This window comes from Etheostoma cragini, chromosome 3 (assembly GCF_013103735.1).
Source record: "Etheostoma cragini isolate CJK2018 chromosome 3, CSU_Ecrag_1.0, whole genome shotgun sequence".
Taxonomy (NCBI): Eukaryota; Metazoa; Chordata; class Actinopteri; order Perciformes; family Percidae; genus Etheostoma; species Etheostoma cragini.
The window spans coordinates 4,267,876-4,295,097 of record NC_048409.1 but is presented as its reverse complement, the minus strand read 5'-3'; the positions used below and the strand labels follow the sequence as shown (position 1 = coordinate 4,295,097).

The following is a 27,222-nucleotide window of genomic DNA, read 5'->3' as shown; positions in this document are numbered from 1 at the left end:
TTGGAAAATGGCTGCAATGAAACAAAGAGTGAAAAATTTAAAGGGGTCTGAATACTTTCCGTACCCACTGTATGGGCCGTAATTAACACCTGTTTCTTAATAGAATCAATCACCTCCCTAATTGAACACAACACTGCTATTATTTTGAACACGCCCCATTCAATTACAGATCCAATTACACAGAATGAGCAGCATGCATGTCATGACTTTTGGGTCTGTTGGTTTTCTGTGAATCTACAACACTTAGTTATTTGCCATGTAGAAATATCACTTCTACCAAACAATATGATTTCTCAAGTTAGTGATGTTGGAATGCTATTATTTTGAACACTGCTGAACAGGAAACGCGCTTTTGTCCTACAGGGTTACATTGATGCCTGGTTCACAACATGAACGCCGGTTACAGTGTTCTCGCTCCATACTGGACCAATTTCTAAGATGTTTGTTCACATCAGTCACTTATACACCAATGCATTGGGGGAAAAAAGATCTAGGTTGAAAAATACGGAAATGATCCTGTGTTAAAACCATCAAATTTAATCTCTGTGCAGGTATACAAGAGTGCCAGTAAAAGGAAAGCACACATACTGAAGAACCACCCCGGGGCAGAATTGCCTCCCAGTATCCGGAAGTTGCGTCCGGCTGCTCCTGGTGAGCCTGACCCCATGTTGAGCACGCACACACAGCTGACTGGCACCATTGCCACTGCACCCGTCTGTTGCCCACACTGTGCCAAACAGTACAGCAGCAAGGTTGGTATAAAGCTCTGTCAAATATATTCTAAGTGTCCATACAGAGAACCTCTCTGGGTTTTCAGTAAATCCCAATTCTCTTCCTGGAGAGTCCCAGACCCCAACTCATAACTTTCTATATGCTTGGATCTCAGACTAAGATGGTTCAGCACATCAGGAAGAAGCATCCAGAGTTTGCCCAACTGGCCAACACTATCCAGACCCCTCTGACGGCAGCTGTGATCAGCAGTGCTCCTGCAGTCATCAGCGCAGACGGTACTACAGCCGAAGCTGTCGTGGTAAGAAAGAGCTACAATCATATTAAGTGGATTTCTGAAAATTAGCATTGCATAAACTAAAAAGTGGTAAGCGCAATAGAGGTGGGTCAAAAAGTCAATACATCATGGTAGTGGTAATACTTTATCAATACACAGAGGCCAAGTATTGACCTTTTATTATATAAAGGACACATTAGTCTATAACTTTTTGGCTCTTGAATAATGACATTATTTGCTTTTTCTGTCCACAACATGGTGCAGTTGAGTTTTTTTCCTTCTGGAATGTTATAATATCACAATAATATCATATTGTAAGGCTTTTGGTGAATAAGAATAAAGCATGTAGATGTAACTATAGAAAACTCGACTCAGTGCAGCAGTAGCAAGGAAAGTAAAGAAGAAAGGGTTAGATAATATACACCAGATATAATAACTTTCTGATTAATTTTCTCCACAGACTACAGATTTGCTCACCCAGGCCATGACGGAGCTTTCTCAAAGCCTGACCACAGACTTCCGCACAGCGCAGGGAGACTACCAGAGGATCCAGTACATCCCCGTGACTCAGGCGGGAGGCAGCCTGTCCCAGCCGCAACACATCCAGCTGCAGGTGGTGCAAGTGGCCGCGGTAAGATCCAGGATCTGATCTAGGACCCTTATTTTTTTAAAATTGTTTTAGTTATTTTTTTAACTTCTTTTTATCCTTGGAAATCTGACTGAACATTTCAATAAGTTCTTGCTGGACCGTCACAGTTACACACTTTGACAGCTGCAAGCTGCCTGCTATAAACTCCACACACTCAAACTAATGGGTTTTATGTAGAGCTAAATTAGACTATAAGTTGATTGCTAGAAAATGAATCTGCAACTATTTGGATAATAGATCAAGTATTTTAAGTCAGATTGTTGCAAAAATACCATCGGTTCCATAAATCCGGCTGCTCAAAATTTCTATTGTTGTAAATTTAATTTCTTTTAGTTTGGGGATGCTTGTTAGACAAAACAATTTGGCTGAGCTGCTGGCTCAGGGAATTAGTGAAGAATTTGACCCCCTTTATTTCTATAATGTTTTATATGTATATGCAGGATTTAAAATAACCCACCAGCCACTATGTATAGTGATTTTTTGTGTGTAATTGAACACTACAGTAGGCTATATGCCAGTGTTGTTTTCAATAAAAACACATTTGCACAAAGCGAGCTGATCCACTTTTCCATGTCGATAAGAGCATTAAAATGAGACAAAAATGAGGACATTTAGAATAGATAAAAATCTGCAATTAAATGCGCGTTAACTATGACAGTAATGCGAATAATCGCTTTTAAATATTTTGTTTGATATATAGTTTGATAGCACTAATTTAAACCTTAATTTGCTGCTATATTTTTTAAATGTAGTATGCAGGTTAACTAGTTAAAAGTGTTTTGTTATGGAGAAAAAAAATATCAGGATATTTTTGACCAAATACCTCAATGTCGATATTGTGGTGATGCTGTCGGGTCGACAATTGGTGCATTCACAAAATATTTACACAATGAGATTTGAGATAAATAATCATCAGTTATGTGGATATAATGACTAAGTGGGTAAAAGCAAATAATAGGACAGTCTGGTAAGTTAAGAAAATTACATCACTTTACTGTAATGCAGCTATTTAAAAACCGGAAAAGACATATTACAATATCCAAAATCTAAGACCATATCTATTCTCACATCATGATATCAATAACATATCAGCATGCTGCCCAGCCCTAAGAAACCGTAACACATCGGTATTTTCCTCTGTGCTTGCACAGGCTTCCTCCCCACATTCCCAGCACCCGACAGTAGACGTGAGCCAGCTGCATGACCCTCATGGCTACAGCCAGCACTCCATCCAGGTCCAACACATCCAGGTCAATGAGGCCTCAGGCACTGGACAGGGTGCCACTCAGGTAAACCCTCAATGCTCTTCATGCAACGAATTGAAGAATAATCACACAATTTACCACTCATATTAACATGTAATACCACAGGTTGTAGGCCCCATAATGTTAAGTTTGATGGTAACCGAATACTTATATCTCTTGATTCTGTTTGTGGTCACCGGTCAGCCTCTAAGCCCCTCCTCCCAGCAGCCCAGCCAGGAGCTGAGCCCCACCCAGCTGTCTCCCGTAACGTTAGCCCAGAATCACAACCTGCAGAGTAGCAGCACCCAGCAGCAGCAGCAGCAGCAGCAGCAACAGCAGGGCGCGGTGCAGCACGCATACATACCCGGGAACTGGAACTACCGCGGCTACCGTGAGTCACACACATGCTCCCATATCCACCTCTCAGTCCACTCTGTATGTTCTGATGGTTAGGGATGGGCATTGTTTTAATTTAAACAGTTCTTATTCCAATCCCAATTCTTCCTTTCGATCTCGGTTCTTTGAGATGTGGAATTGAAATAGGTCACAGGCTTATTTCATAGATATGAGGAACATTTAATTATGATTTAATGGTGGTTTTACACTTTTACTGGGCTTTTTCAACATAAAATAAAGCCACACTATAGAGCGCCGCTTACTGTGCTCCATGGCTGCGACCCAACAAGCACCTGGACGTTTGGTGGTCGCTACAGAAAACCAAATTTTGCCCATGTTAATTTGGAACCGATGATCGGATCCCAAACCACATTTTTTCCAATTAATTCCATGTTGGAACCGGTTCTCGATTCCCAATCTTGTTGATGGATCTGTACTGGATGATTGGCTCTCAGGGTAACATTACCGTTTTTACTGTGGCAGCGTCTGAGATCCAGATGATGGCTCTACCTCACACGCAGTATGTGATCGCTGAGGCCAGCACACCTGTATCTGGAGTCAACAGCAACCAGGTGAAAACGGTGAGTGAGCGCTGTCTGATACATGTTGGATGACAGTGTTTGTTTACATCAGCATTGTGGTTGCCGTGTCTTCATCTAATGGCGTTTCTCCATTAATGGTACCTGCTCGACTTCACCGCGGGGCACCGTCCTCCTTTTTCCATTGCCAATTAGTACCTTTTCATGCGTGGCTGGTCGTCACAGCAGCGAACTGCCGTGACCTAACGCAACACACACACAGAACGTCGAAGGAGTGTTGTTTTTGATTCTCGCCGTGTTGCCGCAGCCAGAAGGCAAATTAGTTTCTAATAAACGTGGAGGCAGCAAGACAAACAACAAAGGCTGGATAAACTATTTACCGGTAAACGCGGCGGGTTTGTTCAGGACCCCCCCCCGTCTGTCGCTAGCAACGATGACGCAGTGATAAGTGACCATTCTCTCCAACCAATCAGTAGTCTGCAGGTTTTCACGTCCCCTTTTGGCATCGCCTCAGCTCGTTTGGAACCTCGACTGATGTAGTACTACAACAAGTACCTGTTAGCAGGTACCAGGGGCTTTTTTTTTGTAATGGAGAACCAAAAAAGGCGAGTAGTGACATACCGCAGTGGAAAAACGCCATAAACTACATACTGTAACTTAAGTTAGGTAAGTTGCATAAAGCTTGCGGCTCTTTTACGTCACATCTGTGTCCTTATTGAAGACTGAACCTGATGAAGTAATTCTTGCTCTACATGCACTTCCTTTTGTTTAAAAAGTATTGTTAGAGCTTTTTTTTTTTTAACTTTTTTTAGCTAAATATTGCACCTTCTACAATCATGTTAAAGTAAAAAAGATAAAGGAAATGTCCACTGATAATAGGACATTTCTGTAAACAATCTATCATAGGTAACACTATTCCTCTATTTGGCTTATGAAAAAACAGTAGATATAATAATGAAAAGAAGAAGAAAACATGTGAAACCAAATGTTACACCAAACATTCAACTAAATATTGAACATTTGGTTAATCATTGTCTTCGTGACTAGCTAATCGCATTCTTTCCAATTTTGATTTGAAAACGATGAATGGTTATGTAACCATAACACATAGGGAATGAGCAGAAATTCTCCATTGAACATGGTGGCTTGCGGTAATGCACTGAACCTCCTATTTGTGGAACTAAAGGCGTTGTCATTCCTGTCCCGCAGACACACTACGTGATCTCCGAGGGTCAGACCGAGCTGGATACCAAACCGACTGGTCCCCAGAGCAGCACCCAGACCCACGCTGAGCATCTGGAACAGCAACCGGCCAATCAGCAAGCCACCACGCAGTACATCATCACCACGACCACCAACGGCAGCGGCACTAGTGAAGTTCACATCACTAAACCCTGAGGTGTACAGTGATGAGCGCCGCGGACCCAGCACAGACCCGCGGACTGACCCTGCATGTTTACCTCAGCAGCTTGTATGCACATTCATGAACAAAGCCAGTCATATGCACATAGACACGGGCTTGTGTACATACAGAGCTGGAACTGGGATGAGTTGAAGACCAGCACAGTTTTATGTGTCTGTAAAGTGTTATGAGCTGTTGAGTTTCATGCTGCCAGAACTTTGTGAGAAAATGAAGTTAGTAGAAAGAAAAATGCAGAGTTTTGATTTTGAACAGAATATATATATATAAATGACAAAAAGCTGAACACTTGTTTTAAATACACAGCACTGATAAACATTTTCATTAAAGCTGCTAAAACCAGGGACAATATGTTAAATACAGGGTTCCTGTGAGCGCTTGGAAAGAATGAACTTTTTTTTTTTTTTTTTTTTATATTTTGGGAATTTTAGTCCTTTATTTTACAGGACAGCTGGTGAAATGAAAAGGAGGGGGGGTTGCATGCAGCAGAGGGCCACAGGTCGGGGTTGAACCCCGGCCCACTGAGTTGAGGAGTAAACCTCCATACATGTGCACCCGCTCTACCAACTTGAGTTATCTGGGCATCTGACATTTTAAGGTCTTACTGTGTGAGCTAATGGAGTGGTGGGAAAAGTTGTGTTTCTCAGTCTTCATAAAGGTTTGAGTGCCCATTTTACGTATTTCTTAAAGTATAGTTTTTGTTTATGGGATAAAATAAAGAACTAAAAAAAATATGTACAAAATACTGTATAAAACAGTCCGGTGGTTGGCCTTCCATAACAGTTTGTTATGTTTTTTGCCCAGCACCAACTGTTATATTGTTTGGTACCATATTGTTGCAGATAACTGATATGATTTGATGCTGTTTATTTCCTTTTGGAAATGGCTAGGACATCTTTTTTTTTTTTTTTTCTTTTTTTTTTTTATAAATCTTTTGGTTTGTCATTGTCACACATACACCTACAACACCTGTTCTATTTTTTTTTTGTAAAATTCTGAAAAATAAACAACTAGTTCCACTCTTCCAAGACTAACTGAATGCTACCGGGGGGGGGGGGGGGGTTCAATCTGAAACTGTGGGATCATTTTGTGATTGACATATCTAGAAGATAATCATCATGGATTGAATGGCACCTCGGGTGCAGGGTGTGGTTGGGTGACTTGGAACCGCACCCAGCAGTGATGTCACTGGAAGCTGGAGTGCACCTGTACATCACTGCAGAAAGACAAGAAGCCAGAGGCCAGAAAAAAAAAAAAAAAAAACTCTCACAGTGTGTTCTTTTACTCTAAAAGAGAGAACATGCATTTTCAGATTGCCTTTTCCTGATCATAGAAACATGTTCCGTTTCCCTAAAACATTTTTGTTTTGCATTGCGGTTAATTTTATTACCAGAGCCAGCACTGTCCTAACGGGTGAAGACACCTCAAAGCTAGTGTTATAGAAGCTTGATGCTAATCACAAAATACGTTCTCCCTAATAACAGAACAAAGTTGAAAAATTAGGATCTTAACATGATAAGGGTGGTATAGGCCTATAATTGTTAATCTTTGTTAACCTACAAAAAATAATACAAGTGCTTAATTTGGTGTTGGTGCTAAAAGGTATAAATAATATGCAGTATTTTCCCTATATACTAATACCAAAAGATCCCTCTTAATGATAATTTCCAACCCAGTAGCAGTGTTTGGTGGTGTCTGTATCTGCAGAGACTGCACTCTGCCTGGATTCTCTTATTTTTATGTGTGGGATGTTTATGGGTGTCAGCAACGAGCTGTGTTTGGGCCCTACAGTACGTCGGTGTTTGACCGCCGGCTTGTATGTGCGGACTGTTCTTATTCCCAGGTACCGCTGCTTTGTCACGCCCTCGGTGTCATATCGACGCACACTTGGAGCTCAGCAGCTCCGAGAGAGACTAGGTGAAGGGGAAATATTGAAGCACAATAACACACAGCAATGTTGGTGGTGTTTGTGTTTTAAAACGCAACAGCCCTGAAACAATCAGTAAATAATGTTTCATTCCTCTGAGTCACAGTTTGGTTCTCTCTCTCTCTTTCTCAGTAACATATACCTTTCACATTATGATGTTTTTTAACAATATGAGTTCCCCCAGACTGCCTATGGTCCCTGGGTGGCGAGAAATGGCGATAGATGTAAACCAAGCCCTGGGGATCCGGCTCTGCTGTTGAGAAAATGATGGGCCGATCTGGCATCTCGCCCCTTGTGACCTCATAAGGTTACCTCCCCGTTGTCTGCTTTGTCCACCCAGAATATTTGGCCCAACCGTGGGAGAGAGAGACATGGCTTTTAAATTAGCAAAGTGACAGTTGGTCAAGTATTGGTGGACCACTAATGTCTATATAAAAGAGACTTCAGACACAGTATTAGGGACCACTAAGGTCTATATAAAAGAGAACTCAGGTACAGTATTAGGGGACCACTAAGGTATATATAAAAGAGAATTCAGATGCAGTATTAGGGACCACTAAGGTCTATATAAAAGAGACTTCAGATACAGTATTAGGGACCACTAAGGTCTATATAAAAGAGACTTCAGATGCAGTATTAGGGGACCACTAAGGTCTATATAAAAGAGACTTCAGATGCATTTTAGTGATCACTAAGGTCTCTATATAAGAGACTTCAGATACAGTATTAGGGGACCACTAAGGGGTATATAAAAGCATCCAAAGAGCACCATGTCATGGGACCTTTAAAGAACAGAATATATGTTAAGGTTAAAACCGTTGAGGTACATTGTCACGTGTCCCACAAATCTCCTCACAGTAAAGTGAGAAAGGAGAATGTAAGTCAGAAGGAAGAGCTCAAACCTTGATAGCCATCACCCTTCCTACTGAAATGCTCATGAGAAAAACACGTGTGGTGCGGGAACTCATTTCTTATTTCATTAAAAAAGTTGTCAATGATCACGACACAAGCTTACACACAAAATGATATGCCATATGAAATGCCATAAGTGTGCCCATTATTTACACAGCTCTATGAAAATAAACACGTACATTGTGGAACATCAGAATATTTGGAATTTGATCATATTAAGCGATGATTCTGTCTATGTGTTAAGGAATTAAATTGTTTTATATCTGTAGACCTACCTTAGGTTTTCTGTTCACTTCATTATGAATGTGTTGAACTAACAAACTATTTTATAGTGCCCAACATTTCAGGTAAATGGGGTTTTCTGGATGCTATTCCTGCTTTTACTGCTAGATGGCAGCATGGCCTCAGAAAACACACGCATTTAACAGCATCTTGCATTTACAATGATTGATGTTGCGAACAGACATAGTCAACCTCAATTATGTCTCGACTCATAAGTGATGACAGTTAAAAATGTCCAATCTTCCATTTGTAAACTTCTCTCTCGTGCTGTTCAGTTCCAACAGCTTGTTCACAAGGTGTGATCTAATAATAGCCCACGTCAGTGTGTGACACTGATTCAGACCTGTTGGTGGGGTTGGTGTTGACACCTGGGCGAAGCAGGGCTTGTCTTTCACACACAATTGCAATCAGGTGTTGAACGCATTCCTTCATGGATTGAAGGACAGGAGAGGAAAAAGCAACTACCCACATTAAACCAATCTTCCAGTAGGACCAGTTTAACAAGCTTCACAGAACTAATCACATTCCGGCCAGCCTTTTGTTCTGCTGAAGTTTCAGGCGGAATGTGTGTGTTTGTGGTGCTCCCATGCCTCAGATTGCAGTTGCCTACCCCAAAGGTCCAGCGGGTACGGGACCCATAGTGGGCCGGGAGCGGGCCTGTAAATGGATGGAGGAGGTAAAGGAGGACGAGGAGGGAGAACCTGCTGACAGGAGCCCAAAACAGCCCAGGTAGGCAGACCTGCGTGTCAAATAGAGTCAAGTCTATTTTTATTTCTAGCTTACTTTTTTATTAATTCATGCCACATGCGTATACAACTCAATGTGCTTCAAAATAAGAACATGCAAGAAGAAATAGGCAGAAATCATGCATGGGATGACTCAAAATATGGAGGTATTACATCTACAGCAAAATGTAATATTAGAAATATCATGTAAAAAGATCAAATAGTATTACAATAAAATGTAATACGTAGTGTTTTTTTGTATTTTTAAGAAAAGGAATAGTAATAATAATAATAAATACTGATTCTGTGCTAAAACGTTGTGTCTTTCAACAAGTGGCCTTTCTTAGTGTTTGAGTGGCAAGTGTGTGATCACAGTGTGCTGCTGCAGGGAGGAGACGATGGTCCCAGCATGTCTCTGCTCAGTCTACATTGACAGCAGATGTTTTCCTGCTGCCATTAGGCAGATATCTGTCAACATGTTTACACCTCTGGCTTCGCTCCTTTCTGCTTGAGACATGAGCTAAGAGACCAAGTGACTATCACTCCTACAGGACAGTGCTGTGGCTCAGCTGGACCCAACAGCTGCTTTATCATTATAAATGCATGATGTGTTTTATAATATTGTTAAAGTGAAGCAAGGAACGTGTAACTTTCCATCGCATGTCATGTGTTGCTAAAAACCTATTAGATGTACTGTTCCATGACATGGTGCTCTTTGGATGCTTTTATGTAGAAGATGATGAGCTTTCCTTAGGAAGTGACATTTCTGAGTCTGTAGCTCTTGAGGAAGGGGGGTGGGGGTGGGGGTGGGGGGGGGGGCAAGGTGGAGGCCTTGACCAACTGCCACTTTGCTCATTTGAAAGCCATGATGTCTCTGACTCCTAGGTGGGCCCAATTCTCGGGGCGGGCAAAGCAGAGAAAAGGAAGAAAACCTTATGAGGTCATAAGGGGCAAGATTCCAGATCGGTCCATCTGAGCTTTCATTTTCTCAAAGGCAGAGCCGGATACCTCGGGCTCGGCTGTTCAAGCCACTAGGGGGGCCGTAGACAGGCTGGGGGAACGCATATTAGTGTTATAAAACCTCATAAAGTGAAATATTAATGCCATGGGACCTTTAAAACGTCTTAGATTTTATTTCAGTGAGTCATAAAGTGGCAGAATGTAACTTAGTACATTTACTCAAGTACTTTACATAAATGTGAATATGAATACATTGATAAACATATATGTATACATATGTAGATATATGAATATAAACATTGAGGTATTTGTACTTTACATGGTCTTTTCTTTTCATGCCACTTTCTACTTCTACTCCGCTACATTTCAGAGAGAAATATTGTACTTTTACTCCACTACATTCATCTGACAGCTTTAGTTACGTTACACATTAAGATTTGTGCACACAAAGCACATGTAGTTTATTTAACGAGCAACAATATAACGGCCTACAAGTCCAGCTGTAACGATTAAACACACAGCTGATTGACTGAACTGTTTGGATCCTTTCCAGTTTCTAAAATTGGAGGATTGAGTAGTTTTACTTTAGTAGCTTTACATTTTCCTGATGAAAATGACATACTTTTACTTAAGTAACATTTTTAATGCATCGCCTTTGCTTGTGACGGAGTATTTTTACAGCGTGGTGCTAGTACTCTTACTTAAGTAAAGGATCTGAATACTTTTCCCACCACTTATTTACTTATGTTTAGTCTAACTTTAATGAAAATTGAGGGGACATTTCGTTGAGAAACTTTCAACACGAGAGACCCATATGAGTTTATTTAAGTAATACTACAGTACCCTATCTTAGAGCTGCCCTAATTTTAGTTTTAAGTGTCTTAAATCTAAATTTGCATCAAAAGTTATTCCTATTTCCAACTAACAGGGCTCCCTTTCATTTTGAAAAACCCAGTTGTCTCTGTGTTGCTTTTTAACGGCTTGCTGTGTCTCTCTCTCTCTCTCTCTCTCTCTCTCTCTCTCTCTGTTGCCCTGTTACTCCAGCAGTTCAAACAAAGCCCCAGTTGTTCATCAGCCACAGAAAACATCTTGGTCACAGACTACGAGGAAAGGCTGGTACACCTTTGCTCCCGTGGGTGTAGTGTGGTGCGTGTGCCAGCTGGAGGCGCCACTGCAGCCCTCTCCGGTCCTGCTGGGGGTGTGCTGGAGGCTGCTGTGGCTGGGTATGCTGTGGATGACTCTGGCAGGTTGCGTCCATGCCCTGAAGTGGTGCCTGCGGCCAGGACACAACCAGGTGAGCGCAGCGGCGTGAACTGAATCTCTCCTGACCCTGTTGTTGGATTTAATCGTGTTGTGTTTATTCAGTGAGTTTGCTTCAGTTCAAGGAGGAGTCTCCACCAAGGACACAGCAGGACATTGTTACAGAAAACAAGAACAACCACTATTTATGGTAAGGAGGGGTGTCTGACTAGGGGTGAGTACCCAGGGCCCAAATATTGCTAGAATAAACAGCTGGCAGTGTGGGATAGCCCATAAAGAATGCCTTCACACAGGGTCCAGAATTATGTGCTACATTTCTATATTTAATGATATTTAATTTGGGCTTTTTTTTTTTTACATTAAAAGACACATTAAGAACCAAACCCCTTATAGGCCAGGTTTAATTTAAGGACACCGAAAGCATCAGTTATTTCCTTTGCCCGAGATGAGCTACAAGTTGTCCACAAATTGGCTATATCCATATTTTTGGGGACTATGTGTCATTTCCAATCACTAAAAGGAACCAAGTGTCTATATCAACGCAGCTGTTTGCGATCAAATTGTTGTATAAAATACAAGTAGGCTACAAGTGTTGCTGTGAGGAATGACAAGTCTTTATTTTGCCATGTATAGACACAACCTACGTACTGTTGTTTACAACATACATTTTTACAGACTTATCAAACAAGTCCACACACATGCTCACAGTCTCGTTATTTCTCCAGGATGTCCCGGTCGAGGAGCCCGGGCCACAACGTTCCTCTGGCCCTTGCCCTGGCCGACAGCCTGCTGCTTTGTGTGCTTCAGGAGCCCCTGCCGGACCCCAGGAGGCCCTACATCAAGGCTCTCCTCTCCAGGCTGGAGGTGGGACACACACACACAAACACACACGCACACACAGCCTCCAGCTATACATGTAATCTCCTGTGTTTTCAGTTAATCTGTGCATGTAGATTGGCATGGAGTCTTTGTACTTATATTAGTTTTAGACCTTACACTCAAGCATACACAGATGTTCTTGCCTGGGGCAACACACTTTGCTGTTGTCATCACCTCTAAATTGGCAGAAGAGCGACATTTCAATGTCTCTTTCACTACTTCCTGTGTGTTTTAGCTCTTACTATGTCTATGGCTCTACTGCACCCGCAGCTAAGCATTTCTAGTGGTACAAAACTGTAGTTTATGAAAAAATGTCTCTTCTTAAACATGTCTTTTGGTGCTGTATTGTCTCTGTTTTGTTCCACTATCCAACAAACCCACAAAAAGTAAACCCAGGCCTCTCAATCCTCTTTTCCCCTGTAGTCCGTGTCTCACACACTTGAGAAGGCTGATGTTGGGTCAGAGGAGACACTGGAGGAAGTGGACAGAGAGTCTGTACTGATAGACAAAGTGAATCTCATCGGCACATACCTGCAGCAGAGGTGAGGTTCTATTTTCTTGTGTGCGGAAGAGGATTAGGGCCACGTGGAAAAAAATGAATTTACCTCTGACTTTAAAGTCAGAATTCTGAGAAGTCTAGTAGCTACTCCCCAAGACATTATTGAAAAAATACATTCAAATATACATTTTAGACACATGCTCAAAATAATGCTCCAGAGAAAAAGTAATATACCTTTATATGAATACAAGTGCTAATAACAAACACTACAATACAACTATGTAGAGTGGTATTATTACTGTAAACAATATTAAATTATAATTATACAAAATTAATATATATTAGTCTTCAAAAAGTTTACTGTGCAATGTGACAGTTTTGTTACTTTTTTGTGTCTATAAGTTTGAGAGACTCACAACTCTTAGACATTCGTCAGGTAAATTATACCAATATTTACCTGATGAAAGTCTCCTCATCTGCTACTTTGGTTGCATCCTTTTTCCGAAAAAACATTTGGAAGTATGCCCGAGATCTGGCTTTAGAAACCTGCCGTGACCCGGATTCGAACCGGCCACAACGCAGAGTACTAACCACTATACGATCACGGCCACTCCATGACGGTACGGCCTTGTTGTTCTGATAGCATAGTTGGAACTCTGAATATCAACTATCTCGATGTTTTCCCTGTTTCCCTAATTGTTGACTGACCAATGAAAATGTCATGGATGCTTTATCTATCACTGCTGATTCTGTCCTTCACGGACAAATTTGTTTAAAAGAACAGCAACAGCTTGCTGCAGTTGACTGACACTGAGAAGCTAAAAGAATTTACACACATGTTGAAACGATATATAGGCTTACTCGTCATTTGGCCCTTTATAGATGTAAATTTACTTAGCCAGTTTGTTCAGCTGTAAAGTAAAGTAGGTGATGACGAACAAGGGATTTAGTAGCTAAAAAGCAGTACGAGCTAGCCAGGAGTCGAACCTAGAATCTTCTGATCCGTAGTCAGACGCGTTATCCATTGCGCCACTAGCCCCGTGTTCAGTCACGGCCACCGCTACCATTTAAAAGCATTGTATGCAAACAGATATTTACTGCTGATTCTAAAAAAACCCGGAGATAGCTTGATGATAGCTGTGCTTATGGGTAAATTGAAGGATTTAGTTCTGTTTTAGCACATGTTGAAAAGCTATTTATGCATCATTTGGCCTTTCTATGTTGAATTCACATAAAAAAGCAGTGAAATTGAAGGGGACACTTGTTGTTTTGCATTTATGTAAGTAAAACTTGCCGGATAAAACCAATAAGTTGACAACAAATTCAAATTCTCATATTTTTTACATTCAATATTGATTTGTTTGGATTAACATCACACACTCTCTTGTGATAGGATGAGGTCCCTGTGTAGACTGGTCCAGGTGCAGGGGGATTTTGAAGCCAGTGTGAAGGACATGCTGGAGGGCCTGGAAGGCCTATGGGCCCAGCTGGAGGAGCTGCACACTGGGGTCACTCTCACCAAAGAGGGGGGCCACGGAGGCCACGGAGACCTGGCCTCTGCCCAGGCAGATGCAGAGGTAGGCAGATGTGAAGGTTCTCTAGAACGATAACGGCTGGCGTCTTAGTTTTACTTTCTTTTAAAAAACCCAATGTTGTTCAATTACATGAATATTTGCCTTGTCATTGCTTTTGAGTGTTGGTAATACTCAAATCTTGCGTTGCCAGACCTATCTCCACACCGCTGTGGAGTTCTTTAATCACAATTGCCTTGGGCAGAGCTAAGCTCTGGACGTGGTAAAATATTATAGTAAATAAAGTTAACTTTCGATGCAATACAGTAATGTCAGCTATTTAACTTAGCTGGTTAGATGGTTAAACCTCATTTATATCTGGTATCTCTCTGTGTGTACTTTGTCCACAGCAATCCTACTTAGGACAAATGTTGTGAACATATTCTTTGTAAATCTTTACATTCATTCCCCCGAAAGAATCCTTTTTTTTTCTTCAAAAATGCAATTTTCAGCATGTAGCTTGTTAGCTCGAAGTTTGCTGTCTTTTCAGTAGCGAAGGGATTTTAAGAATGGCAACACACAGAGAGCGGAATATAAGGGGCAATGCCTGACAGGCGCCGGATGTCAGGCTTCATCCTGGAAATATACGTACTTCCGCTGACGCAACTCTTATGTCTTTGGCAAAGACTTTGTTTGCAGTCTTGGGTCACTACAGGAACAGCCTGCAGTGCTGCCAGGCTCATCTGAGGGACAGCACACAGCTACTGCAGGTAAAGTTCTCCTCATGTAATACAAATCCACTTCTGATAGTTTGTGCTGTCTTCACTAGCAGCTTCCCCGTGCCTTGTCCCACAGGAGTTAACCTGGAGTCACACTCAACTGAGCAACAGTGTGAGCAGCAGCAGTGAGTCAGTCTGGCCAGAGCTTTTACTTCAGTCCAACATGGAGCAGGTACACCTTTTTTGAGCTTTTTCCTTTATTATAGTAGTGACGGTCGATAGACATGAAAGGGCGAAAGAGATGGCTGATGACCCGCAGCAAAAAAACTGTAAGTTGGATTTGGACCTGGGCAGCTGCAGGACTCTTCTCTCAATGTCTTAAATCAATAAAATTGGGAAAATCCAACCTTTTAAGCACACTAATTTTCTTTGTGCATGAATAATGTGTAAATAAATCAATTTTCTTCCTTTAAATACAGGGGTGGTAGGTATACACACCCTTGTGTTAAATTCCCATAGAAGCAGGCAGATCTTTATTTTTAATAAAACATCAGATTTTATGAATTACATGTGTGTATGTTTGTGTGCAAAAATCATAATGTGTAAAAGAAACTAGTTACATAAGCTCCCAGATGAATGTAATGGAGTAAAAAGTACAATGTTTCTCCCTGAAAGGTAGTGGAGTAGAAGTAGAACGTAGCACGGAAAGAAAAGACTGTTGTAAAGTACAAGTAGCTCAACATTTGGACTTTAGCACAGTGCTTGCGTGACTGTACTTAATAATAATTGCGTGTATGCACCACTGATATTTGGCTTAACGAGTTTCTGAAATGTATAGGTATGGAAAAATCTTCCTTATTGATGTATCCAGACAGGGGTCGGGACACAATAAGATCATTCCTCGACTCACAATCCACCTTCTTCCCTTCGTCCTGCTTTGCTGGACATAGTGCTCCAGTCTTGGTTCCATTATATCCCTTTCCATTTAAGAATATTCTTTTTTGACAATAATTTATTAGTCATTCGGCGATTGTGCCGAAGCAATTGAGAAAAACTGTACACACTGTAATCCACCACCCCCTCCCCCTGTCATACCATCCTATCACCTATTTGTAGGTATGTTGTTACGTCTTTGTACTGTGTGTTTGCCCTTTGTGTTTAGTTCTTTGTCATGGATAATCTACAATACAAATACATATTTTTGCATAATAACTATAAAAAAAGAAGAGCCCCAGGACTAAACAAACTCTCTTTCTCTCTCCTTAGTTTGACAAGGTGCAGGAGAGTTTCCTCTCAGTGGAACAACAGATCTCGACGTTCCAGGCCCATCTGGAGGGACTTGGGAAGGGGGATCAGGAGGGACATGCAGGGCCCCTCGCTCACTCTAACGGGGCCCACTCACACTCAGCCTCTCCACAGACTTCCTTAGATCTCCACTGTGATGTGCAGCACCGTGACTCCACCTCTGCATCCACGTCCGTCTCCTCAACGGAAGGAGACACGGACACAGACAAAGACAGTCCTCTCTCGCTGTGTGAGAGGTCGGCTCTGCAGATCACCTCCACTATCGAGCGCCTCCGTAGATCCGGAAGGCGGAAGTGACCTTTATCGGACCGTACGTGGAACAGAGCGTTTCTGAACAGACAGTGGAACAAGGGGGGATATTTTCAAATGTGGATCATTCGCTGGTTGCTTACAGATTGATTATTTATTTGATTTCTGTGTTTACATTACTGTGTATTATTGCTACACAAAAATGTCATTTTTTATTTTAAATTGCTTTTGTATTTTTGCTGTATTTGTTTTTATTTCAAACATTGTGGTAGACAAGAGCTCACGGAGCAACTTTTATGTTGCACGGAATATTTCAAACACAAGGGGGCACACTGTCACCAGTTATCACAAACATAAAGCCCATCACCCATTCAACATACCTTATTATGCCATCAAACCATCCATCTACTGTATACACATCTCAAGTCTCGGCCTGCAATGAGGGACCATTGCCCAGACCTCTCTCTTCCAATCGACTTTATAGCAGAAACGTGTTGGTGCTTCTCAAACATATGGCCCATGAATGTGTTTCTCTAAGATCCGAAATGTCGGCACACAACACACAGAAACGTCTCTCTCATAATGTGATGAATGAGATTCAGACGTACGGTACATTTCAGGTGTATCAGACTGACTTGGACACATCAAAGCAGGGATCTCAGGTTAAGGGCAGAGGGGGGAGAGGGAGATAAAAGGGGGCAGTGGAGGTCAACTTCAGGATTCTGTTGAAACTAAAAAACGGAGCCGCCCTTTTGATCCAAATTCAATTACCCTGCAGCTCTGACACCGACATTGTTTTCTTCCACTAGTTTCCTGAACTTCTCCGGCCGGGCCAGACCGGATTTCTGATGAGACTCAATTCATTGCATGGCTGCCGTAAAAATGCTAACTGTTGGGAGTGTGTACATGGTCATTCACATGGACCATGAACTTGGTGACCATCTGCCAGATCCTGCATCAGTCTGATTCCCTCACATTGGGGTAGTGATTGGGAGAGGTGGGGCCGACCCCTGGGGGGATCTGGAGTGAAAGGAATGCACGCCGGACGCTTCAGGATCCGAGCTGTCACAACACCATAAGACACAAACGCACCATGTGATGGATGGATGGTCATTTGAAATTAGCGACAAGAGCTTTGAATTCAAAAAACAAGAAAAAGAAATGACACGCCACATGAATATACTGCAAGTACTGTAACAATTTTTCCAGAAAGCAGTCATGGATACACAGAACATGGATGGTCTTGGATGCTCTCTTACAATAACATTTGCTTTGAGTTGAACAGTCGAAAGACAACAAAAGTTTCAGAATTGATTTATTAAGTGCTTTGACAATTGAAAGCGTTGATTCTATTAAATGTAAATGAAAAACAAGTGCGTCAAATAGAAAACAAGGCGTGCTTTACAAGCTGGCGGGGAAACGTCCCGGGCCTGTCCAGATGAGCTCATGCTTCACATTGCTGGCATGTTATGTCAGGGCCAGCAGAGGGATGGATTCTGGGAGAGCAAAGGGCATCAGCTATCTGCTCGCTGAGAATGTAAGAGTGCGCTAATGAAATTACCACAGGCTTTGTTTAGCTACACTAAAAAAAGTCGATGACTAGCTTCCTCACGGGCCACTCCAGTTCTGGAGCAAAGGCTATTTCAAAGCTAGCTCTAGTGTGTGTGTTGTTTCAGAAAATATGGTTCATGGCAGAGGTCAATCCCTCGCTTTATCCTGACAATTACTCACGATCGGGTTTCACTGGCACACACAAAGCACACATTGGTGCTGATCCCTCCTCTGATGACACTGCAGGACATCAGACAGTAGTGGCCTGCTATCGGATCTAAACAAACTCAAGAGTTTGTCACAGAGACTCTGATCAGAGCGCAGTAAAATAAACCGTTGTCCTAGTAAACTCCCATCGAGGGCACAATGTCAACGTGGAAAACAAAATGGTGAGTAGGAAGTTATTACATGGACAAACATAGGAAACATTACACAGTGCAGACAAATGTAGCCAAGAACAACTAAGCAGGCTGTGTGTGTGTGTGTGTTTGTTTGTGTGTGTGTGTGTGGTGGGGAAATGGCATCCGTCCCTGTGTGTCTTCATCCAATGACCTGCAACCCCCTACAACATACTGTATAATACAGCAGTTAAAAGGTAAGGCTGCTGACCTAAAGTCCTCAAAATGATGTTTTGTAAAACGAAATTAAGGAAAAAATCCCACAACAAATGAGATTATTGTTAATCCAAGTTTTTTCTAAAACAATTTAACTTGTTATACATATGCAACCCCCTAAAACATACTGTTTAATACAGCAGTTAAAGGTAATGCTGCTGACCTAAAGTCCTCAAAAATGATATTTTGGAAAAGAAATGCCCAGATTAGATGAGATTATTGTTAATCCAAGTTATTTATAAAAAATAATTAGTTATACATATTTTATGTCAATATACTGACATGTGTTTTGAATAAATACAGGTAACAAGTTGGTTTGTATTAGGAAAGGGCTTAGATGCTGTAATCTCACCCCACTGGCAGATGGTGGTGCTTTTTAGGACTTAATCATGGGTAAAATGGAGATTTTGTAGCAGCCACTTAACACAAGTTGTCGCCATAGCAGGTTCCAGTATTTGTTCCATAAAAAATAAAAAACAGAAAGACTGGCTCACCCTGATCTTGTTCTTGAAGATTTTGGCTCATGTGTAAATTGAATCTGATGATTTTGTAACCATACTACAGAAACTAAACAATTTTAGTTTTACATTGCCTTTGAGATTTTTACGTCTCGATTTTTTACGACACCATGTAGTTAAACATGCATGTGTCAAACCTGAGCAAATGTTTGTGTTAGCAAGTGTCCGCTTGGCTTTATAGTTTACATAAAACTAATGAATGGCTGGAGGCTTAATGTGTATATTCCTTCAATTTGATTATAGTCAAGAACTTAGCTGTACTGGCCTGTAAGTCAAATGTATGGCGTTGCATGAAAAAGAAAAGTGCTCCTTGTGAATCACAAACCACACGTATGGCTTCTATTTAAGGGCTGGACACAGATAACGGAGGGCCATGCCACTTTTAACCAGAGGCGGTTGGAAACGGAATGGACAGCTGCACATTGAGACAAAACATCAAAACACCAGCCACAGATGTAGGCAATTAGCAACATGGTAGACATTTGGGGAGCAAAGGTCCATAAACTCGTAAGTTATTGTGGTTGATCCAACATTGCTGGAGGGAAGCCTAAATACTGCAACATTAATGGGCTTTGAGTTGGGGCTGGAACATTCCCCCTTCCATAATGCAATGTCAAAGAAGTTTTACCTCCTAAAATTATTCTCAAACCCTTTCCTATTGTGATGAATCTTATTCCATTCAATGCATCTGTATATGTGTGTGTGTATGTGTGTGTGTGTGAATTAGAGCGGCTAGGCTCAACGTGTTTCCAATCATCAGGAAATTCTGAGCTTCCTGTTTGCGTAAATATTTTTCTTTTTTTGTTTTCCAAGAGAGCAGGGTAGAATAATCCAGCTGACCTCTCTGGCCTCCTGTTTCCTAACCATCACGTGGACTCTCCTTCTGCGTCCACACGCCTGAGACCCGAGGCAGAGCCTGTTGTTACCCGTCACCGCTGCTGGGACAGGTTAGGCCGGCATGGATGGATTCTCCAAAGGTCATGAGCAACAGCCATTAATACCAATGGATAACAGCTGTGGGCCAGTTTAAACTCAACACAGCTGACATTAAAACTCCATGCAACGACAAAAATACCTTTTCAATACTTTCTGATTTTATTTCATGTGCTAATATCCCATTATTAATTACACCTCTGTGTAATTGTGCATGTCCAAAGAAAACAACAACTGACACTGCTTAGCTTACCGACTGCTAGCTAAAGACACAGTGCAACGTTAGCTTGCGGCTGGTAGCATGCAGCTAAAGCCACATGGTAATGTTGTTTTTATAACGGAGAACAGAAAGAAGGCAACTTTTTGGCTAAAAACCAAAGGCAAAGCATGTGGGGTCTGACGGGACTTCATGGTGTGTTCATGTGCACCTTGTTAGACTAAAAGTGTATTCAACTGCACTTTGTTAATTTCGAGAAGCACAACCTGTTGTCGTAAAGTACCCTGCTGCCAGCTCGTGGCTTTTATCGTGGCATTGCTGTCACTGCAGAAAAAGAAAACATGTAAATCGAAAACTGAATCGCAGCGTGACCTTAAAATCAAAAGTCAAATCCAACAGTGGATTTGGAGGATCGTGACAACCCCAAAAGTTTGGACACAATCTTGTCCTCCAATGGTCTTCACAGCATTACTACAGCTGTGAAATAGGGCTTTTGGTCTCAAAAGCATTAGGAAGCACAACTTAACTTTTGACAAGACTGTTGTTTGAAAAGCATTCCAGGTGACTACCTCATTAAGCTGGTTGAGAGAATGACAAGAGTGAACCCTTGTGTTGTCCTCGGGTCAAATTGATCCGTTTTAAAGTGTTTTAGATCTGAAATAAGAATTTCTTTCAACCAAATTGCCCAAAAATAACATGGATAATTCCATACCACATTCGTCAGGTAAATAGCATTTGAATTCTTTTTTTGTTTTAATGGTTTCAAAACAGTACCCGGACTAAACTTTGACATCTACCCATCTGTGATCCACTCAACATCCTCTGATCTTAAATATTAGTCAAAATAATTCATAATTTCTGCCTTTTTAACTACAAAACGTAGTATTTACAGTATGTATGTATAATTTTATAAAAAATGAGGGTTGTTGACCATGAATTCCAAGAATAACCCAGGTTTTTAAAAAAAGCACCAGAAGCATGGAAAAAATGACAAATAAATCAGGAATAGCACAACAAAAATTAGTTCATTTTCAATTTTGACCGGGAATCGTTAATGGGAAAACAACACAAGGGTTAAAGCTGTCATCAAGACCATGTCTACTTTGAATAAATCTTGAATAAAATATATGTAAACACATGTATTATGTAATGGTTTTAATTTATTCAGTATTGATCTATTGCACATAATAATAAAAATGAAACCACTGAATGACAAGGTCTATCCAAACCTTTGACTTTATAGTGTCTCTTCAAACCTCTTCCACATATTCATTACCTGTCTGCACCTATGGACCAGTATCATTTTTTCAGATTTTGGAATGTTGTCCTAAAAATCTTGGCCTTCATCTTTTATTTCTGCTTTCACTCTGTTACTAAAGGTGTACTGACTGTTTGACTTCAAAGTATTCCTTCTATAAGAAATAACTATATCATCATCATCATCATCATCAGGAATCCTTTTGAGGCATTTGCGACCAAGATGCTGGGAACTCTGGATTTCTTGCTTTGGTTGCACTAACCCAATTCTAAACTTACTCTAAAAAAAGGATTTCAGTGTTATTTTGGCAAGAACTTGGCTGGAAAGAAACCCTTTACTACAGTACATATAATGTATAATATGTATTGAGTTGCTTGTTAAACTGTCCTTAAAATAACATATAGGGCGGCCTAAAGCTTTTACACATACCTTTTGTATGGTGCATACAATACTAAGCTTTTAAAATAAAAACAACTGTCAACATATTCATATATTTATACATTATGTTTTAATGTTCAAATGTGGCACAGTGAAAGCCTCGCCTTGTAGGTGCCTTAGGTATACGCCAGTAATCCTATTACCACGTTGTATGCATGTATAAAGAGATTAATCTTTAAATGTTAATGAATGTTATGTTCTCAGTTCAGTCAGTGTAACTTTATCAAGACAATTGACCATTGCTAGCAATGTGTCTGCTGTTAGATTTGATGGAAATGGATCTATGAGGCACCAATGTGTGAAGCAGCTCTCTGAGGAAAAGGCTAAACAAACAGGCTGGCCCAGGCACAAAGAGTCCGCCACTCAGAGACATGTGGCAGCAAAACCCTCTCAATCCACATTCCCGCCCCCCACCCCCCCTCAGCCACAACTCTGAACCTCTCTCCTACCAGAGCCACACATACCCTGAGCGTGGAGCCGAGAGAAGGAAAGATGGAGTAGGCGGGGGAGAAAATTCTGATTCCTATTCACTGAATGTCACCACCTCACAAAGGGGACCGCATGACACTGCCACTAAATCAGAGTTAATGGACTCCTTTCTCAGTCCCGCGAACATGACAGGGGGCGTGTGTGTGTGAGAGTAAGGGGGTGTGGGAGAGGGACGGGGGCTGGCGAGGGTGCCTGTTTGCCCAATTGAAGGGGCACATGGGCCAATGAGTCTTGTGTGATAGAGTGAGAGAAGAGAGAAGCGTGTTTTCCACAAGCATTACCAAGTCGCCCAATGGAAAGCCCCCCCCTGTCTCATTCAACACCTGTTTGTTTTGAGAAGTCCATAATTCCGAAGATATTCTGACTTGGTGTTTTCTTTAAATTGTTAGAGATTTAAAAAAAGCTGAATGTTAAGCATGTGGTTTGTTTGACTGTTCTGTCACGACTCTTTCGGCACAGCTGATTTGTGTGTAACAAGCCAAACAACATCACATCAATCACAGGCCACTTTAACAGTAAGTAGGCCTTCAACGCTACACAAACCATGTTGGTACGTGAGCAATACATCAAACTCCCAAAATGAGGGTACGGAGAACACCATCCACGGGGCTTGTGGGGCGATTGTTGATTTGCATGCGAACACTTAGTTCACAATGAGGAGCCAGAATGGGGGACAGCAATTTTCGGAGCCGTTTGTTATCTTCCCAACAGGGCAGAACCTAAGAACCACAAGTAACCCCTCCCACCCGGGAACCTCGCCCCCCCCTCCCCATCCCACACTCAAAGACGCCGAGCGGAGATGAGTGAAGATGGCATTGGTGTCACTTGGCAGACATTCATAGCCACTGCTCCCCCCCACCTTCGACTGTGCAGGGGAGACGGGGAGAGACAGAGGCGGAGAGACAAGGAGCCCCAGGTATCGACCTCATTAGCAGATAAAAGCAACCTTTCCCCGCGACCCCTGACCCCGGAGGTTGCCATGGAGCCTTCCAGTCGAGGCATGGATGGAGCATGCTGGGATTGTTCCCAGCAGGGTAGTGAATATGGGCGGCTTTGAGAATTATTAAACCCCCCTCCTCTCACATGCACAAATCCATATTGGTCCACTTCATGCTCTTCTGAACTGAAGTTGTGCTGGAGCTCATGTGCTGCTCTCTCTCTCTCTCGCTTCCTGCTTTCTTTTTGTTCAGTCGTCTTATTACCGGTCAAACAGTTAAGCTTATTACAAACCCTGAGCTCACCTTTGATGTGCAGGGAGAAACAAGGGTAATAGTTTACATAGGGAGAAAATAAAAAACGTTTTTCTCTGCTTGTTTCTTCTCAGCAAAGTGGCCATGTATGGCGCTGTGTTCTCAAGCTTCAATGGGATGCATTAGTGACGCCGTTTGTCCCGTTAGTTGTTGAGGTACAGAAATAGTTTGCATTTAGTTGCTGTCGAATAGATAACCTTGTAGCTCCATATATATATATATATATACATATATTGTTTTTACAAACAATACATCAATGCCGTTGGTCACCCTTTCATATTTAAATATTTAAACAGAGACAAGGTGATTTTGCTGACTTCATCTGAGGTAAAATAAAAACTTTTAAAAATGAGATTTATTTCATTGCCTTTAGAACAGTGATCATCAACGTTTTTTTGGCCAAGGACCCCCCAGCTAAAAGAGAGGCGGAGCAGGTACTACGTATTGTGTGAAATTGAGTTGCATAACAAACTAGTCCTACAATAACATTTAGAGCGGCCTAAAGCCTTTATAAAATAGATTCTTTTGGTGCATACAATACTAGGCTAAGATTAAAAAAAAGAATTATTGATATATTCCTATATTTGTGCCACATCATGTCAAATTGTCAAACATACATTTGACACAGTAATTCCTTGTGCTTAACTGTATCTGTGGATGACTACCTTTGTGGCAGTAAGCCTGTCATCAATGGATACATTTAAAAACATATCTCAATTTATCTTTTCAACTAATATGTTGGACTCATATTTACGCATATTTTCATATGTACAAAAAAATAGTGTCACAAGAACTTGTGGCCCCCCTGCGGTAACGCTGGGGACCCCTAAGGGTCCCGGAACCCATGTTTAAGATCTCCGCTTAGATAAATAGTTTTGGACATACAAGGTGCATAAAACCAAGGCAGTCTCAGATTGAGTGGTCATACTGACCTGCTCTGTTAAAGGTAAAACCTACACTATGGGAAAAAGTGTGTCAGCGCACGTGTTCACGTATGTTCATCTGTGTGCGCATGAGTGTGTATGTGTGTGCATGTGTGGTTGTTGGAGAAAGGGGAGGGGGTTATATCTTGGTCATGCTGACTGAGTTTTATAAGCTGTGGCTAACCCCACTCCCCACAGCTGACTGAATATTAAATAAACAGAGCCAAGTGGATGAATTCAGCGGAGTGAGTGTTCAGGCTGGAGAATCACTACTTCACCAGCGCAGGCCCTCCCCCATGGGGCCCCCACATCAGCCTGTCTTATTCTTGGCAGCTGCAGTGGAGAGAGGCTGCCTATGGGTTGGATGGGGAGTGTTTGGGGTTGTGGACAAGGAGGGAGGCAGGGGGGGGAAGTCACCTAAAGACAAGGCGGGAGTTGGATGGAAGGGAAAGTTGGATGGAGTGAAGAAAAAGGGATGTGGGCAAAAGAAAACTTGGGGGCTGGTGTTTGTTGCTGCGCAGCTGTGGGAAGAAATCACTACCAGCAGCAGAAGAAAAAAAACGTAGCGTTGTGTCGTCGCCGGCTAATTTTTCTTGTGGTTTTGTGGAGAGTTGGTGGAATCTGTGAAAGTAAGGCAGTGTGTCAATGTCAGTCATGAAAAAACCTCAATCCAGGAACACAACAGACCTTCACGCTTAATCCCAAACGGCTTGTCATCTCGGGTGTTTTCAGACGTGACGTCTAATATTTGGGGATGTATCTGATTCCAACTTCCTCTCTCGTCTCTTCCTCGGCTGCCTAAACCTCTGTTTGTCTCAGTTTACATGCAAACGAAGATATCAAACATTTCCACTATGGACATTTTTTAGAAAGACTCGTTTTCAGAGGATTATTCAAACGGAAATCTATCCGTTTGTCCAAATAACCACGCACGTGTCAATACAAACCTTAAACACAGTAGGCCCATTTAACATTTTGAGATATGGCAGGTGTAAATAATAAAATGAAGGATGAATTCCTACTTTCTGCTTGAGTTTCAGGGTCCTGGTATTGTTACAAGTGGCTTTTAGGGACACCTGAATACAACAGAGCCATCGTTAATGTGATTAGTAACACCTGTGCTTTTCCACGTCTGCTTTGAAAAAGGGCTTAATCAGAATGCAACAGGTGTTAAAACCATGACTAATAGGTGTAGGTACAGATGTCCTTTTGGATTATGGTCTGTAAAGCAAAAAACGCGGTGTCCTTTGACCTTTATTTAATTATATCAAGAAACACCAGATCTCTGCCACTTACAAACATATAACAGTACCAAATGATGTGTGGTACTGCCTCTGCTGCAGTGTGAACACAGCCAGTCTCATCTTCTCTGCCGGGTCGTGCCTAGGTATGCACACACACACACACACACACACACACACACAGTGCTCTCCACACACACATATACTGTACATTGGTTGTCCTTTGGGAACCGAATACTGATCATCCCAGACTTTGACTTTAGTCATTCCAGAGAGTTAATAAAAAAGCATTTGATCATCAAGCTCCTGCTTGAGTTATAGGACGCTCCCACATGAATGCTATCGAGTCGCAGCGAGCATCTGGACAGGTCATGGGAGATATTTTCTGGATGGAGTGAATCCGTAGGGCTCCAGCCTCCCACACCCTGCTCTATAAACACAGCTGTCAGTCTCGTGTCTCCTGTCATTGCCAGCTCTTCTGTTTAATTCTCTCCTCTTTCACATAATTTGAGCTTTAGGGCTGAGCAGGCAGAGCGCTCCCTGTCAGCATCTCCCTCTGTTGTTGGTGGAAGTGAGTTTAACTTACTTGCTGACTGAACTGCTTACATAGCAATGAAATATGTTTGGGATGCCTCCCTGTGCTGACAGAGCAATCTTCAGAAACAGAGACTGCTACAAAACGCTGGCCGTCTCTAATGACTCACACCAAAAAACTAGCGAGGCACTAAGTGAGAGTTCAGCTAATTGAAGTCAGCGTCTGTGTTGTTTCTTGAAGAATTGTTGTCCTCCCTAAGCGTCCTCTCACGCTGTGCTATAGACCTCCCACAGAACACTACAAACATGCATTCACATGCACTTGCAGACATACACATGCACACACACACTCAGCAGGGCAGGTAGAGGCTGTAGCCGGGGAAATGGCATTTGATAGACAGAGAGAGACAGAGAGAGAAAGTGTATTTTGGTGTGTGGTGGAGGAAGGAGGAGAAGGGAGGAAACAGAAAGAGGTAGTATAGGGAGCTTGCTGAAACCTCTCTGTGGACTCCCCTCTGCTTCCCTCTCCGTCAGCCCCATGCAGGTCGGCACTCTCCCTCGCTCTCCGTGTGTGGTCCGGAGCTCCGAGTCATTCCCAAACAATCAACATTAATCCAGGGAGCTGGGGGCCTGGAACACCGTACTGCCAGAGCACCCTCACCCTGGCATGGACTGACGCACGCTACACTACACCCACTGTACAGACACTCTAATAGACTCACGCAGCTTTTAATCAGGCCTGCTTATGCTGTATTGGACAGCAGACTTTGATTT

At 42.0% G+C, this 27,222-nt stretch overlaps 2 protein-coding genes and 1 non-coding gene across 9 annotated transcripts in view; 2 read left to right on the top strand and 1 right to left on the bottom strand.

The window, feature by feature from the left end:
* The window catches only part of prdm10 (PR domain containing 10), a 20,631-nt gene extending 15,344 nt beyond the window's left edge, over window positions 1–5,287 (top strand). For all 5 annotated transcript variants that reach the window (XM_034866353.1, XM_034866376.1, XM_034866368.1 and 2 more), the window contains 7 exons: window positions 552–752; window positions 887–1,030; window positions 1,467–1,637; window positions 2,807–2,944; window positions 3,104–3,290; window positions 3,779–3,876; window positions 5,044–5,287. In XM_034866353.1, the coding sequence (XP_034722244.1) occupies window positions 552–752; window positions 887–1,030; window positions 1,467–1,637; window positions 2,807–2,944; window positions 3,104–3,290; window positions 3,779–3,876; window positions 5,044–5,232 (1,128 nt within the window). In that variant the 3' untranslated portion in view covers window positions 5,233–5,287. The remainder of the gene's footprint in view (window positions 1–551; window positions 753–886; window positions 1,031–1,466; window positions 1,638–2,806; window positions 2,945–3,103; window positions 3,291–3,778; window positions 3,877–5,043) is intronic.
* A 3,359-nt stretch (window positions 5,288–8,646) lies between these two features.
* On the top strand, window positions 8,647–17,090 carry si:ch211-151h10.2 (uncharacterized protein LOC567699 homolog). Of its 3 annotated transcripts, none has more exons than XM_034866578.1 (9): window positions 8,647–9,104; window positions 11,108–11,354; window positions 11,440–11,510; window positions 12,046–12,184; window positions 12,623–12,741; window positions 14,092–14,275; window positions 14,896–14,979; window positions 15,065–15,160; window positions 16,195–17,090. In XM_034866578.1, exons 1-9 carry the CDS (start codon window positions 8,962–8,964, stop codon window positions 16,528–16,530), a joined length of 1,419 nt encoding a protein of 472 aa, XP_034722469.1. In that variant the 5' UTR covers window positions 8,647–8,961; the 3' UTR covers window positions 16,531–17,090. The 3 variants fall into 3 exon arrangements, with proteins under 3 accessions (XP_034722469.1, XP_034722470.1, XP_034722468.1); XM_034866579.1 differs by having other exon boundaries at window positions 11,105–11,354; window positions 11,446–11,510; XM_034866577.1 differs by having other exon boundaries at window positions 11,105–11,354.
* trnar-acg lies at window positions 13,665–13,737 on the bottom strand. Its single transcript has one exon. It is a non-coding gene; the product is annotated as a tRNA-Arg (tRNA).
* Window positions 17,091–27,222: the final 10,132 nt, after the last annotated feature.

Excerpts from the sequence above, each read along its gene's own strand:
- si:ch211-151h10.2 (XM_034866577.1), top strand. The coding sequence starts at position 8,962 with ATGCCTCAGATTGCAGTTGCCTACCCCAAAGGTCCAGCGGGTACGGGA. Across the intron at positions 12,185-12,622 it reads CTCTCCTCTCCAGGCTGGAG|TCCGTGTCTCACACACTTGA; the intron begins GTGGGACACACA and ends TTTCCCCTGTAG. Across the intron at positions 14,980-15,064 it reads ACAGCACACAGCTACTGCAG|GAGTTAACCTGGAGTCACAC; the intron begins GTAAAGTTCTCC and ends CTTGTCCCACAG.